Genomic DNA, 14,786 nt, shown 5'->3' with positions numbered 1-14,786 from the left:
GTGGGAAGATGGACATGGAAATCGAGGCCCGCCATGAAGCCGCACGTGGACTTGAACCACGTCGTCAAGGAGACGTGGGAAAAAGCGCTGATGGTTATGAACCTCAGATCTGCCCTAACTTTAGCATCACGGCGTTGGAGAATGAACACTTCAGTTGACAGGGAAGTTACTCTGCATTCTGTACTGCATTCATCCATTAATATATCCATCCTTTCATCCATCCACTTGACTAGAGATGCAGCTCCTTACATTGGCTTGGTGGTAGAACATCAGTCCATGTGTCTGGTCGGTGCGGAAGCCAAATCCGGCGTAGTAGCCATCCTGAAGGGGGGACACTTCCTGCGGCTGCAGCTCCAGGTAACCCACACCCGAGAAATAGGCCTGTCTGGCGATCTGGGGAAGGAGCAGCCTGTAAAGGCGCGAACGCACAGCTCCGGCCAGAGAGGGCGCTAATGAGCAAGTATGACCAGAAAGAGAGTAAACAAACAGCTATGACCTGAGCTTTGACATGAGATCTGAACCACCAACATTCTGATGAAGCCCCTAACTTGCATAGCCACACCCCACCCCCTGTGTCAGGAATACATCCGTTTATATTGTCCCAAAATAGGGGTCACTACTCACCAGGAGGTCATTAGGACAACCGTAGCTGACCCCAGAGGTGTTGACCCTCTTCAGGTCGATGTGAGCACTGATGGCTTTGATGTTCCTGAAGCAAGCCCGGATAGACGTCTTATCAGGGTAAAGACTCTTCAGGCTGTCCAAAATAAATAAATAGACAAATAAATATTACACTGTTTTACTTGTCTGAAAACGTGTTTCATTTACCAAAAGATTAGCAATTAATCCATAATTGAATTATTCACACATGGGGCAGGAAATTGTTTGGGATAAATAGCATTTTGATTAAAGTGTGTATTTCTGTTTCATGGCCAGTAGTAGAGATACTTCTAGGATTTTTATAGGTGGGGAGCATAAAAGGTACTGTAATTCATATTAGGGAGCCAACCTTATAACATGGGACGGGGCACTCCAGAAGCCAATCAGCTTCCAGTTGGGACCAGTGCCTCTGAGGCCATGCCCCTATATAAACCTCTGGCCAATAGGCTGCCCTACCTTCCTCTAGTGCCCCTCCCACCTTCTCTCACCTTTGAGGAAGCTTATCAGCAGGAACTCCTCCCATGTAGTAAACCCCACTGAAGTTGGGAATGGAGCCATTGAGGTTGTTGTTTTGGAACAAGGGCGTCCTGTTTTTGCGTAAGAGCAGTCTTGCTCGGGAGTCTGCATTGCCGAGCAGGATGATCTCCACCTTGAGGGGGACAAGGCAGCGCAGTCATGAGCCAAACCTCAGGCTCGGTCACACCTTCCTGATTATCGACATACAAAATGGCCGCCCGGCGGATGGAAAACGAGAGGAGGGTGACATCTCACCACATAGTTCTTCCCGTCACTGATCACAAAGTCCTCTGGTAACCGATTTGCCATAGGAGTCTCTTCCTCCATCCCAGCACCTAAGTCATAGAAGAGCTTCAGCCTTCTCTGGATGATGGCCAGACACAGGAATTTCGTCTGGGAAGAGAAGATGCCCAAACATCATTTTACACACAGGGCAGATGAGGTGGGCCCCAAAAAATGTGCTTTGATGTTCTTCAGCGTTCGACATTCTCTGATTCACACCCCTCACAAACAAAATGGCCCAAGAAGGAATCATGCTACCGCATACCTTCTAATAGGCGCACCTACAGAAAAACCTGAGCTAGTAATGCGGTGCTGACCTGGTCTTGAAGCAGCAGCAAGATGCCACTGTGGGACAGCACACGGACCTCCTGCTCGAACCGCTTCTGGTTGGTCTCTGACGATGGCAGGGGGATCTCTGCATACCCAGTGCCGTCGAAGTATGCGCCGTCATTGACCCAAGGCTCGTTCAAGACTGGCTTGACCCTAAAGATACGAGTCATCATGAATGAGAACTGTATTAAAATGCTAAGCAGAACAGAACTCGATTGGATGCTGGGGGGGGGCCCTGCACGGACCCGGCAGGGGTGCCAGGCCTACCTTCCGCAAGGCCTGACAGCGGTGGTGTCCAGCTGGAAGGTCTGCTTAAAGTTGTAGAGGCTCACTATTTGTTCATTCAGGGTCTCCAGCTCGATGCAGCCCTCAAAGCCTGCTTTCGGGAGCTCGGGGGGAGGCTGAGGAGGAGGAGGAAGAGCGAGGGCTTTAAAGTGACTCCTTCCGCAGGATGGAAATAGCAGGCACCAACACTCAGGTGCATCAAGGAGAAAGCGCAGGGCCGGCTGCTCTCACCTTAAACGTGTCAGGGAACCCCCCCACGTAGAAGACGGTGTCCTCTGGGGGCAGGTTCAGAAGGCCGTGGTCACCTTTGACCTCCAGTTTCCCCATAGTGGTCTTCTTCACTTGATCCTGATCGGGCTCCCCCAAGCCGATAGCGATCTGTCCGTACTGCAACGTCCTGGGAGAGATGTTTGTTTGGATCAGTGACTCGTGTCGAAACATTCAGTTCCTCATATAGATATTACATACCATGGTTAATCTCTATACCACTCTAAAACAGATAATCAACAACACATTAATGATAAGTAATTATCACTAAGGACAAACATAATCAAGAATCATTTACACAATCTTCTGGCCAACTATCATATATAATTACAGAAAACAAAGTAATTGCTCATTATTTTTATTGTCTATTGTTTTTATTTCTAAAGTTTTTAGTCATTTAAATGTTATTCATTTTCACTCATCCTTTTTTTTATTCAGACTCCCATTTCTGTGTATAATTCCTTCTGAGCACGATCCACTTGGAAGAACAGATGACGGAAGCCCGAACAGATATTTGCGAGAGCGTGACTGACCTCTGCAGGACGACGGTGTTAAAGCTACCATCCGATTTAATGTCCTCCTGCACTAGATCATCAGCAGTTTGTCCACCCAGCCTGTACATCCACCGCAGCTTCGTCCCCTCGAGAACCACGGCCAGGAAGTCCGTACTGGACTGCAGGTAGGAGGAAAAGTAAAAAAAAAAAAAACAACAGCATTAATGGTGAACTGTTGGAGCACAATTGGCCCATCGGCAGAGACCCGCGTCAAGGCATCACTGCCCGTCTATCATTCTCAGGGAGATATAAAGAGTAGAATCTCGCCACACACACACTACCGGAAGAAAGCTTCTGCACACCACAGCGTTTTATCACTTTTCTACTTATTTCATAAACTGCAGATTTTTTAATTCTTGTTAAGCTACACGAACAACTGTAAACGAAAATATAAGTCAAATAAAACAAATTTCCTTTATAACATGGAAAAAGTATGTGACTGTCTGACATCCTATTAACTGGTTGTGTGGTGACGACTAACTGTTTCATCTCATGAAACGGAGGAGTATTTAATGTCCTGCTATTATAACTGCTTGAGGAGGTTACTTTGATGAATCAAAGATATTTTCTTGCTAAAAAAAGTAACCAAATGGTAAACGTACTGTAAATGTATTTGTCAGAAAAGAATACTGAGTGTATTTTTAGTGTATTTTTGGTATGTTAGTCACACCAGTTTCTCCGAAAGATGAGATTAAGAGACTTGGAAACTCCTTCAAATAAAAATATAAATTCACAAGTGCTGAGGATGAGTAGCTGGGCAAGACCTGGACTGAGGAAAGGGACGAGCAGCCGACCTGACCTCGGGGCGCCGTCCCCGAGCCCACTTACACTGTTGCCACCGAGGTAGAGCACGAACTGCTTCTTGACCTCAGTCTGCCTCCTCCTCCGTTTTGCCTCCGGCAGTGTGATGTAAAACTTGAGGGAGGTGAAGGCGGCCAGGTCCGCCAGATTTTCCGGGTTCCGGACCTGGACGGCCGAGGTGCCGTTAAATTTCACGGCTACGTTCACCTACGGGAGTGAACCAGGAAGTGAGGTCACAAACCAGCCATGGGGATGGGCGGGAATGCCTCCCTCTCCCCCGCCCCCACGCCTCCGCGCAGCCTCACCCTGCTGGCCGCCCGCCGGGCCTGCTCGATTAGCTCTCGGATCCTCATGATGTTCTCCGAGATGTTGGGCGCCTGGGTCGAATGGTTCTGCAGCCCGTCCAGCTTCTTCAGCAGTAGTGGGATGGTATCAGCCAGCATCCCCACTGCACCAGGACACAAGGAGGGGGAGAAGCTTGAGCAGAGTTCCGCCCCTTTTCCATCTGCCCAACAGTTCCAGCTCCACACAATGCCTCGCTCTGCACATCTTTTAGTTATGACTTCCCAGTTTTTCCCTACTGGCAGCCTGTGATCTGGGCGCTTTCCTCAAAACCTTTACACAAAAACTTGCATGTACCTAGATCATCAAGGTGTACCAGCCAATACCCAATAATATCACACATCGAGAACCAGTCTTGCCTGTACACAACTGTGTCCCACTACAGTGTTTTCCAGCTTGGTTCCTGGGAACCACCAGTCAGTCTACATTTTTGCTCCCTCTCAGCTTCTGGCTAGGGAGCAAAAACCTGGAATGCCTGGTGGTCCCCAAGGACCGGGTTGTGAAACACTGTCCTATTATACTCATGATTTGCAGTCTATCGACTTATGTGATTTTTCTATTGACCTGGGGAACATGTCAGAAAATAAGTAGTTATTGTACATAAAATAAGAAGTAAATTTTGTAAACGGCTAGCAATGTAGCCTCATACCTTTAGGGTTAAGAGTTCAATTCCTTCCCTGAAGTGTGTATGACTAGTGGTTGGCACTTTGGCGACTTTAAACTGGGTCTTTGCATATGTGTTCTGTGATTGGCTGAGACCCAGTCCAGCGGGTAATGTCTTTCCTAGAATAACGCCCCTGGCTTGCCTTGACCCCGCCCCCTCTACTGGACTACCTGACTTATTGGCTTCCTGGAAGGCGGCGTCTAGGTCCTTGTTCGTCATGTTAGTGTCGCCGTACTGCGTCTTCCACTCGTCAAGCTGCTGTTGGATGGGATGTAACTCGTCTTTCACCCGGTTCGCAGTGGCGTTCGCCTTCTCCGCCGCCTGCTTGGCGTCGGCGATGTCTCTCGAGGTGTCCTCTGAGGTGGTGGCAGAGACAGGCGGTCCGGAGGCGTGGGTGGGGGCTACGTAAAGTCAGCTATTTAAAGTCAGGCGTCATATTTACCTCTGCTGAAATTGAGATTTTTCCTGACCATCTCGAGATCCTTGGAAAGTGAGTCTTTTTTACGTATCATGTCTCGCAGCTGGGAGTTTGCGGTTTGCAGTTGCGGCTTCAAATCTGCAACAGGGACAGATTTTTTAGTATAATGATGATCACTCAATTTCCATATGTGAAATTCCGTTCGAACCTGTGACCTTCCAGCCAAAGGCACAGTTGCCTCACCTTTATTCAGCCTGTCCTGTAGCTTCTTGGCCTCCTCCACAAGACGGTTGCTCTGGTTCTTCAGTGCGCTGGCCAGCATAGCAAGGTCTTCACCTTGCACAGTCTTAAAAGACCAAACCAATCAGACAGGCCTTCTAAGAAAACCATAAAATCGGCACACGTACAATCACATGTGTCTGCATTACATCATACTAAATAATACTTTTATCCTCAGCAACCATGACAGGCAGCCATAGATCTTCCCGCCTCTTTCAAATAACCGTCCCCATTAAAATATTCAGACGTCATAACGGTTTGGCATGACGGCTCAGGCAGGACGCCGGACAGACCTCCAGGGCCTCTTTGCTGGCCAACAAGGCGGCGTTGGCGGCAGCTTCGGCCTCCAGGATGGCGCTGACGATGTTGGTGTAGGCGCGTGACGCATTCACCAAGCGCTGGATGAAAGCGTCCCGGTTTGTGGCCGCGGTGATGCTGTCGATTTGGAAGAGAGGGACAAGTCACTGAAGAATGACTGTCGCAGAGAATGATGGGAATTAAGCCTCAAAAATGTCTGGGCGCTGCGAGAGCTAGTTGGAGGAGGTGTAAAGAGAACTTCCCCACAGGGATCAATAAAAAATATCTATTATTATTATTGAAATGCTAAGAGAGATAGATGTGCACTGATCAGGACTGTTATGAATGACTGCTCCTCAAACCTTTTAGTAGGTTTCTATATATATTGATGTTCAACACTCTTCTGAAACCCTGAGCTAATGCAGAGTTTGCTGCTCTGCTTACAAGCGACTGATCCTCCCTGATACATCATCGTCCAAGATCGAGGTCTCTTGCTTTTCCCAAAAGGAACTAGAGTGATGGACTAATCAGCTGGTTAGTCCTTCCAATTAGATAAGACCAAACTGGAGGCTGAGGCCTCTCGCAATCCTCTTAAGACCCGCCTACCTGGTGAGGTTATTGGCTAGCTCGTCCAGTAGCTTGGCATGTTGTTCTGCATCTTCCACCAATGGGATCTTGGCTGCTGCGGGGGCAAACTTTTGCACCTTCTCCGCTAAAGGCTTCCGAGCTCCATCTAACTTGGCAGCCAGGCGCTCGTAATCCTGAGGGGAATAAAGTCCAGGGAAGTTGTTTGCATGAAAATGATTTAGTCTGCCTTCTGTAAGAGCCAGGTGTTTGCTGGTGCCCCTGAAGAGACTGACCTCCTTGGACTCCTGTAGCATGGACAGAAGGTCGTTGACCTGGGTCACAGCATCCTCTGCCATTTGTAACAGGTCATCCACCATCTTCTTCTGGCTCTGCAGATCCCGAACTCTTTGCTAAAGAATATCAAAAATGAACAACAAGAGCAACGCAGATGCCGAAAGCATGTAGGTCAATGCAAAATCTGTGCAGAACTTTGTGGAATTGTACTTTATCTGCACTATACAAGCGTGTAAGTTGCTGGTCCGTGTCCCTCACCAGGATGTCCTCCAGCCTCTTCTCATTGATGTTGTTTATCTCCGTTGCATGGGCTGTGTTGTTCTCTGCTTCATTGAGGGCATTCCTCAGGTCCTTGAGCTCGTTGTGGAACTTAGCGAGCTTGTTTCTGATGCTCTTTACCAGATCTTCGTTGCGGGAAAACAGGTTCACAATCTCCTTCTTCACTCGGTCAATTACTGAAGGTTGGGAGGGAAACAAGGAGGGCAGAGTGAGATCAGAGACAATGGAAAAATGAAAGGAAGTCAGTATGAGAAGGAAGAGTCGAAGCTGTATGCATGGAAATCGGAAAATTCTTTACCGCAAAAAACAATCAAGTAAACACACAATCATCTGCAAGTAAAAGACTCCAGAAGCCAAAGAAGGAACTATCAACAGGAATCATTAGAACAGGAGGAGCAGCAGATGCTGGGAGAACCAGTAGAGGTTGGTGAAGTTCAGCAGGTCACTGACATTTCTTGGCCTCTGCCAGCTCCGTGTCTGCCAGGAACTTCTGGTGCTGGAAGTCCTTGAGGCTCATCTCCCGCAGCATGTCCTGCACCTGGGTCAGCTTCTCTGACAGGTCCTCCACTGATTCTACAGTCTTGTTCATGGATGTGCTGTTAGCTTGGGCTATTAAGTCTAGGTATGGAAATTAAACGAGGACACATCCTTTAATGTGTATTTGGCTTGTTGTATTAAAAGCTTACTTTCTATCTGGGCTAATAAGATATCTTCTAAAAGATCTTGATTTAGTAAGTAAGTGATTAAGTCCATCTATCCATCTTGCCCCATCTGTGTGTGTGGAGTTTGCATGATCGTCCCATGTTTGCATGGGTGTATAAGGGTCTACATATATGACACATTTATATGTGTGGCCTGTGATGGAGCTGTATCCCGTCCCCTGGGTGTCCTGCGCTTGCTGGGACAGACTCCAGTCTCCCACTGTTACCCTGGATAAGTGCGGATAGATGGACGTAGGAAAATTTACAAACAAGTTTACACGCTGAAATGGCCACACACCTTTGATTTCTTTCACAATGCTCTGGATGTGCCTTAGCAGGTCCTCGGCACGCTGGTGGGTCTCGTTCACATTGTGTTTCAGGTCGGTCGCCTTCTTCCTCGTCAAATTCGCCTGCCCGGGTCAAAATACAGAAAACTCTGTCAAAGAAGTTTTTCAGTGGGTGAACTTTAAACCACAAGCCCGTGGGATGGACGGCCTTCCTGAAGATCTCTGAATGTCATGAGGAGTTCAGCTGTCTGACCTTCTTCTCCAGGTCGTCCGTGTCCGACACGATAACCCGGGCTTCGGCCTCCAGCAAGTCCATCCTGTTCCTATTGTCATCCAAAGTCTGGTTAAACTTCTCCAGGTCTTCCTGAGGTAATGACACATAAGAGTGGGAACAAGAGGACACTGAATGAGACTGATGGAGAGGACACGCCTGTCATGTGACCAGTGGTATAGGCAGAGCTCATGTGACGCCCCCCCCAGGACAAATTCCACAGGCAGGGAAACACGGAGGGTTTGTTAAGTTGGATCCCCCATCAGCAGATGGTGCCCTAGGTGGCCGCCTACGTCGCCTAGCGGGTTCACTGACTGTGGGGGCCTTCCTACTGCCCTGTGAGGGCGGTCCTACGGTGGGGCCCGGGGACCAATCCCCCCAGGTTGAATCCCTGCCCCCACACAGCGCTACAGCCAGGAGATGTGTGCCAGGCTCCGCCCATGTAGAGTCGCTATACATGTCACGTGACACAACTAACCAATGAAAATAGAGGACTGCTGATTTTTAAATGACGGGGGGGGGGGGGGGGGTCACTCACAGCCACAGCAGCAATGGAGATGTTGAGGTTGTGCAGCTGCTTCCAGGCAGTGGAGCTAACGTTCAGGTCGCCCAACTGGAAGAGGTCGTTCAGGCGCTCCAGGTCATGCAGCAAGGTGATGACACAGCTGTCACATCCTGTCAACGACGGAGGCCAGAGCCAATCAGAATGCACCCCAGCGCCGGTCACGCCCACAAGGCAAACTTTCGTTACAGGATCTCGTTACTCTGAGCCGACAATAAATTATCAACGGAAGAGCTATGTGAGAAATGATCAGAAAAGCACAGGAAGTATCAGTGGAGCTGTAGGATCCCACAGATGGCGGTTTGGCCAGAAGGGGGCGCCGCTACCCACACTCACTCTGGCAGTGCAATGAGTTCGCGGCGGTCAGCACAGGGACGCTGTTGTGCTCCACGCAGAGGTCACACTGCCTCCCCATCAGGCCCGGGCTGCAGTGGCACTCCCCCGTCCGGGGGTCACAAAGCCCTGTCCGGCATTTACACTCTGGGGGAGTAAGTGAGGTTACATGCTGGGTTACATTTTAAGATGAAATGTCATCCTCTTTGTTTATTAAAGTTTCTTTCACTAGGAGCAGAGTATAAATGTGTAGGACATTTACACATGACTACTGAGACATGGACATGCAAAATGAAAAATATAGTAAAATAAAATATATGTAAAGAAACACACTATATGAACAAAAGTATTGGGACACGTCTCTTAATTATTGAATTCAGTTGTTTCATTCAGACCCACTGCCACAGCTGTATAAAATCAAGCACCTAACCATACAGTCAGGTTTGAAAATATTTCTTAAATCATTCTGAAGAGCTCAGCCTGGTGCTGTCATAGGATGCCACCTTTGCGTCAGTTTGTGAAATTTCTTCCCTGCTATATTCCACAGTCAACTGTAGGTGGTACTAATGCAAAGTAAAAACAACAGAAACTAACTTGAAGCTAAATAACAGAGCAGGGTCGCCGAGTGCTAAAGCAGAGGTCCAAACTTCCTCTGGCATTAACTCCAGCACAAGAAACTGTGCCAGGAGCTTCATGGAATGGGTTTCCATGGCTGAGCAGCTGCATGCAAGCCGCACATCACCAAGTGCAGTGCCAAGCGTCAGATGCAGTGGTGTAAAGCACGCTGCCACTGGACGATGGAGCAGTGGAAACGTGTTCTCTGGAGTGACGAATCACGCTTCTCCGTCAGGCAGTCTGATGGAGGAGTCTGGGTTTGGCGGATGCCAGGAGAACGTTACCTGCCTGCCTGCATTGTACCATCTGTAAGGGGTTAGGGTGTGTGGCTGATCCTCAGGGGGTTGGACTGGACCCCTTCACAGCTGCAACACCACATTGATGCCTATGGATATAGAAGGGGGGCAATCCCTGTGGCTGTAATAGCCAAGTGTCCCAATGCTTCTGGCCATATAGTATATGTATATATAGAAAACATGTAAAGACATAAAGAAACAATAAAAAAATACAGTTAAATGCAGAATCTAACCGAGGGGATATCAACTTAGCCCTCCACCTTCCCTTCCCTTTATGGCTGCTTCCCTCCTTGTCCTCTTCATTTCTTCCCTCTCCCTCCTTGCCTTCCTCACTCTCTCCTCCCTTCCTTTCATTCCTCCTTCCCACCCTTCCTTCACTTCCTTCCCTGCCTCCCTCCTTCCCTTTCTTTCTTTCTCTCTCCCTCTCTCCCTCCTTGCCTTCCTCACTCTCTCCTCCCTTCCTTTCATTCCTCCTTCCCACCCTTCCTTCACTTCCTTCTCTTTCTTTCTCTCTCCCTCCTTGCCTTCCTCACTCTCTCCTCCCTTCCTTTCATTCCTCCTTCCCACCCTTCCTTCACTTCCTTCCCTTTCTTTCTCTCTCCCTCTCTCCCTCCTTGCCTTCCTCACTCTCTCCTCCCTTCCTTTCATTCCTCCTTCCCGCCCTTCCCACCCTTCCTTCCCTGCCTCCCTCACTCTCTCCTCCTTTCCCCTCGTGCCTGTGCCTCACCCCTGCAGCCGTCAGGCCCGTATGCCCAGTATCCCGGGGCACACTGTTGGCACTGGGGCCCGTTGACGCCAGGCTGGCACGCACACGCCCCGCTGCTCTGGTCACATGGCAGTGAGAGGGCGGCGGCCGCATCGCAGTCGCAGCGCCTGCAGCCATTGCAGGAGTCGAACCCGAACGAGCCGGCCTGTAGGGGGTAGCGTGGAGGTTCCAGTCAAGTTGGGTGGGCGTGACTTACTTGGCCATGCCGCGTAAACGGGCGCATGCACTCACCTCGCAGCGATCGCACTGGGCCCCAGTCACACCGGGTTTACAGTGGCACTGCCCTGTGTGGGGGTCACATGATGCAGTGCCACACGGAGAGCAGCTGCATCCTGGGTAAACGAAGAAGGAACGCCGCATGATGAACCGAGTGACCGGAGAGCGAGATGCTTCATACGCACAAAACACAGCTCGGCTTCGTTACCATGACACTAAAACTCAAATAACTATAAAATCAAAAATGTTGAAAGGCAATAAATCAATGAAAGAAATTTTACAAGAAACGTAGATTAAAACTTAAAGGAACAAAAATACAACAAATAAATGTAAAATCAAAGAAAAAATAACTGGGTTGCTGAAAGTGGCAAAAACCAAAATACTCTCAAAAGTGCATATTAAATATGAATGGAAAAAAAGGCTCAATCCCATAATCCGGGAGCCGACTTTCTTACTGGTGCAGTTCTTGGAGTCGATGGCGTCACCATGGAAACCTGGCGCGCAGGTTTCGCAGTGTGCCCCAGCGGTGCTGTGCATGCAGCCCCGGCACACGCCTGCCAGCGGGTCGCAGTCGCTGAACAGCATATTGGGATCGGTGTTGCCGTGGCACTGGCATGGCTGGCATGTGCTGCCGATCACCATGGGGTTGCCATAGAAACCTGGAGCACACCTGGAGGAAGCAAAAGGCAGCGATTATGCACTGTGACGGTCATACACGGTCATATGCGGTCATAAGTTGTCATGCATGGTCATTCGCGATCATACCGTTATACGCTGTCATACATCGTCATAAGCTGTCATATACGGTCATATGTGGTCATATGTGGTCATACATCGTCATACGCAGTCATAAGCTGTCATATACGGTCATATGTGGTCATATGTGGTCATACATCGTCATACGCAGTCATAAGCTGTCATGCACGGTCATACGTGTTTATGCCGTGTTATACACGGTCATACATCATCATAAGCTGTCATATACGGTCATACGTGGTCATACATAGTCATACACAGTCATAAGCTGTCATATGCAGTCATACACAGTCATAAGCTGTCATATGCAGTCATAAGCTGCCATATACGGTCATACATGGTCATACATAGTCATACGCAGTCATAAGCTGTCATATGCAGTCATAAGCTGTCATATACGGTCATATGTGGTCATACATCGTCATACGCAGTCATAAGCTGTCATATGCAGTCATAAGCTGTCATATACGGTCATATGTGGTCATACATCGTCATAAGCTGTCATATACGGTCATATGTGGTCATATGTGGTCATACATCGTCATACGCAGTCATAAGCTGTCATGCACGGTCATACGTGTTTATGCCGTGTTATACACGGTCATACATCATCATAAGCTGTCATATACGGTCATACGTGGTCATACATAGTCATACACAGTCATAAGCTGTCATATGCAGTCATACACAGTCATAAGCTGTCATATGCAGTCATACACAGTCATAAGCTGTCATATGCAGTCATAAGCAGCCATATACGGTCATACGTGGTCATACATAGTCATACGCAGTTATAAGCTGTCATATGCAGTCATAAGCTGTCATATACGGTCATATGTGGTCATACATCGTCATACGCAGTCATAAGCTGTCATATGCAGTCATAAGCTGTCATATACGGTCATATGTGGTCATACATCGTCATACGCAGTCATAAGCTGTCATATGCAGTTATAAGCTGTCATATGCAGTAGGGGTGCACCGATCGATCGGCGCACCGATCGATCGGCCTCGATCACGTTAATTTGAGGGGATCAGAAATCGACCATATTCCCATGAGATCCACCGATCTTAGTTATATGCTTTTAACTCTTTGGGGTCGAGTATGTCGTCGACGACATCGCGTACTTTTCGCGTCTATTTCAGTTTATAAATATCTCGCTGAAATCTTAATGTATAATCATGAAAAAAACGCTGGCTAAATCCGTAATCTGTCTTCTTTTCAAAACGTCCATTGTCGGAAGTATTAAAGTTTTAAAAATTAGGTTAAATCGGCAAAAAATTAAACCATGTCATCTTACTTTGTTTTACCTGCATCGGGGGCGTGTAGTACCGCTCTCACCCGAAGATCGCTATTCACATTCTAAATAGCCGCATTAGCGCGTATTCAAATCGCATTCGCATGGTAATTTGATTAACAGCGCAACGGTGAAACGCGATCCAGATACATCCCCTTCAGCGCCATAAAAGGGGGTTGGGGACGTGGCCAGGTGACAATGGCTCATTCATACACATGAAAGTTGCTACATATTCAATGAAAGGAGCCAGAAATAGTTACATGAGTTAGGTTTTTCTTATTTATTTATCCAAATTAATGTTGCATCTACACCATTTAGTCATCTTCATGTAGCCAAGACTTTGGTGATCAGATATCTGGGATCAAAACAAACTGCCAGCATTGCTTACTATGTACTTTTATAATGTTTCTGCAAGTGTTCCAAACTGCATTTTGCAATGTCTATACTTTGATGTCAAATTTCAAACTTAACAAAAATCTGACATATTTACAATATATATTAAAATAAAGATGAGTGTAATGGCAAAACAAATATATAAGAAATAATTTATTTGCCATGAATTAAGTGTGATGAAATGTGTGATCATGCCCCAGTCAGTGAAAGTGTGTTTCCTACCCCTAGGCCCCAGAGGGTTAAATCAGCCTTTTCTCCCATTCCCGAGAGAGGTGCAGTGCAGGCTGCCTCCCTCCCTATTTTTTGGACAAGTGTGTCATAACAGCTATATATATATATTTTTTTTACAAAATTAGAGAAATTAAAGTCTGGAAGAAAAAATATGATTTTGTAGTTCAAACAGCAATGCTCATTTATATGTTTGTTTATATTTGAGGACACTACCTCATGTTTTGTGAGTATTCATATCAATTTACTCAATAAAAATGGAAACATTGAAGTAACTGTCTTTTAGTTATGAAAGAAACAAGATCGGCAAAAAAAAATCGAGATCGGCAGGTAAGGTTGCCTAAGGATCGGTGATCGTTGATCGGCCAGAAAACTGCAATCGGTGCACCCCTAATATGCAGTCATAAGCTGTCATATACGGTTATACGTGGTCTCACAGAGTCATATGTCAGCACTGACCTCTCACAGTTGGGGCCGCTGTAGCCTCGCATGCACAGACACTGCATGTGGCCCAGGCGATTCACACAGCCCTCTGCAAAACTGACAGGGAGTTAAAGAATAGGGCCAGTTAGCGGAGAAGACAGGGTGCTCTCGATCAGTACAGACCTCCTGTCAGAAAATGGACCACCCTGGCAGAGTCGGGATTCCCCATACAGAGTTTGGACCCCCTCAAATAGGGTGCAGACCTACCTGCAGTGCCACACAGACCTTGCTGAATACCACAAGCCAATAAGTTGGCACCGCACAGAGTGTGTCACTCCTCTCCCCCCACCCCCCCATACGACAGAGGGCCGCACTGACTTGTTCGAGGTGACCTGCAGGGGGCAGGGACAGCTGGTGCAGGAGTGGGCGTGGCCGTCGAGCGTGGAGTTGCCGAGGAAACCAGCGCGGCACTTCTCGCAGTGGTCCCCCGCGGTGCTGTGCTGGCAGTCCTGTGGGGAGAACGGCGTCAGTCTCCGTGGTGAGGCAGGCGGCCGCTGCAGGGGTGTGGCCTAAAGCCTCAGGGCGGGGCCTCGTCACTGACACTCCTCAGGGCGGGGCCTCATCACTAACACTCCTCAGGGCGGGATCATCAGTGGAGAGTATCCCATCCCCTCAGTCAGGAGCCCGAAATCTCCACCGGCACCCCTTCCCCCAGAAATACAGGTACCAGACACCGACTCACATTTTATTTATTTAGCAGAAACCTTTAGCCAAAGCGAAGTACATTTTTGAGAGTCACTCAGCCC

The 14,786-nt window shown here is 48.1% G+C and overlaps 1 protein-coding gene across 3 annotated transcripts in view; it reads right to left on the bottom strand.

Moving 5' to 3' along the window:
* Positions 1 to 14,786, bottom strand: part of lama5 (laminin, alpha 5) — a 58,402-nt gene that overhangs the window by 5,581 nt on the left and 38,035 nt on the right. For all 3 annotated transcript variants that reach the window (XM_072701793.1, XM_072701794.1, XM_072701795.1), the window contains 27 exons: positions 14,359 to 14,489; positions 14,017 to 14,097; positions 11,338 to 11,552; positions 10,898 to 10,998; positions 10,628 to 10,811; positions 8,993 to 9,136; positions 8,633 to 8,769; positions 8,077 to 8,187; positions 7,835 to 7,946; positions 7,286 to 7,453; positions 6,815 to 7,011; positions 6,556 to 6,672; positions 6,302 to 6,456; positions 5,692 to 5,833; positions 5,363 to 5,465; positions 5,144 to 5,257; positions 4,872 to 5,057; positions 4,001 to 4,143; positions 3,723 to 3,902; positions 2,874 to 3,013; positions 2,305 to 2,470; positions 2,056 to 2,189; positions 1,776 to 1,941; positions 1,432 to 1,569; positions 1,149 to 1,309; positions 625 to 757; positions 250 to 393 (listed from right to left, as the gene is read on the bottom strand). In XM_072701793.1, coding sequence (XP_072557894.1) covers positions 250 to 393; positions 625 to 757; positions 1,149 to 1,309; positions 1,432 to 1,569; positions 1,776 to 1,941; positions 2,056 to 2,189; positions 2,305 to 2,470; positions 2,874 to 3,013; positions 3,723 to 3,902; positions 4,001 to 4,143; positions 4,872 to 5,057; positions 5,144 to 5,257; positions 5,363 to 5,465; positions 5,692 to 5,833; positions 6,302 to 6,456; positions 6,556 to 6,672; positions 6,815 to 7,011; positions 7,286 to 7,453; positions 7,835 to 7,946; positions 8,077 to 8,187; positions 8,633 to 8,769; positions 8,993 to 9,136; positions 10,628 to 10,811; positions 10,898 to 10,998; positions 11,338 to 11,552; positions 14,017 to 14,097; positions 14,359 to 14,489 — 3,903 coding nt within the window. The remainder of the gene's footprint in view (positions 1 to 249; positions 394 to 624; positions 758 to 1,148; positions 1,310 to 1,431; positions 1,570 to 1,775; positions 1,942 to 2,055; positions 2,190 to 2,304; positions 2,471 to 2,873; positions 3,014 to 3,722; positions 3,903 to 4,000; positions 4,144 to 4,871; positions 5,058 to 5,143; positions 5,258 to 5,362; positions 5,466 to 5,691; positions 5,834 to 6,301; positions 6,457 to 6,555; positions 6,673 to 6,814; positions 7,012 to 7,285; positions 7,454 to 7,834; positions 7,947 to 8,076; positions 8,188 to 8,632; positions 8,770 to 8,992; positions 9,137 to 10,627; positions 10,812 to 10,897; positions 10,999 to 11,337; positions 11,553 to 14,016; positions 14,098 to 14,358; positions 14,490 to 14,786) is intronic.

Source organism: Paramormyrops kingsleyae, chromosome 18, assembly GCF_048594095.1.
Source record: "Paramormyrops kingsleyae isolate MSU_618 chromosome 18, PKINGS_0.4, whole genome shotgun sequence".
In the NCBI taxonomy this organism is placed as follows: Eukaryota; Metazoa; Chordata; class Actinopteri; order Osteoglossiformes; family Mormyridae; genus Paramormyrops; species Paramormyrops kingsleyae.
This window is presented reverse-complemented; position numbering and strand designations above follow the sequence as displayed.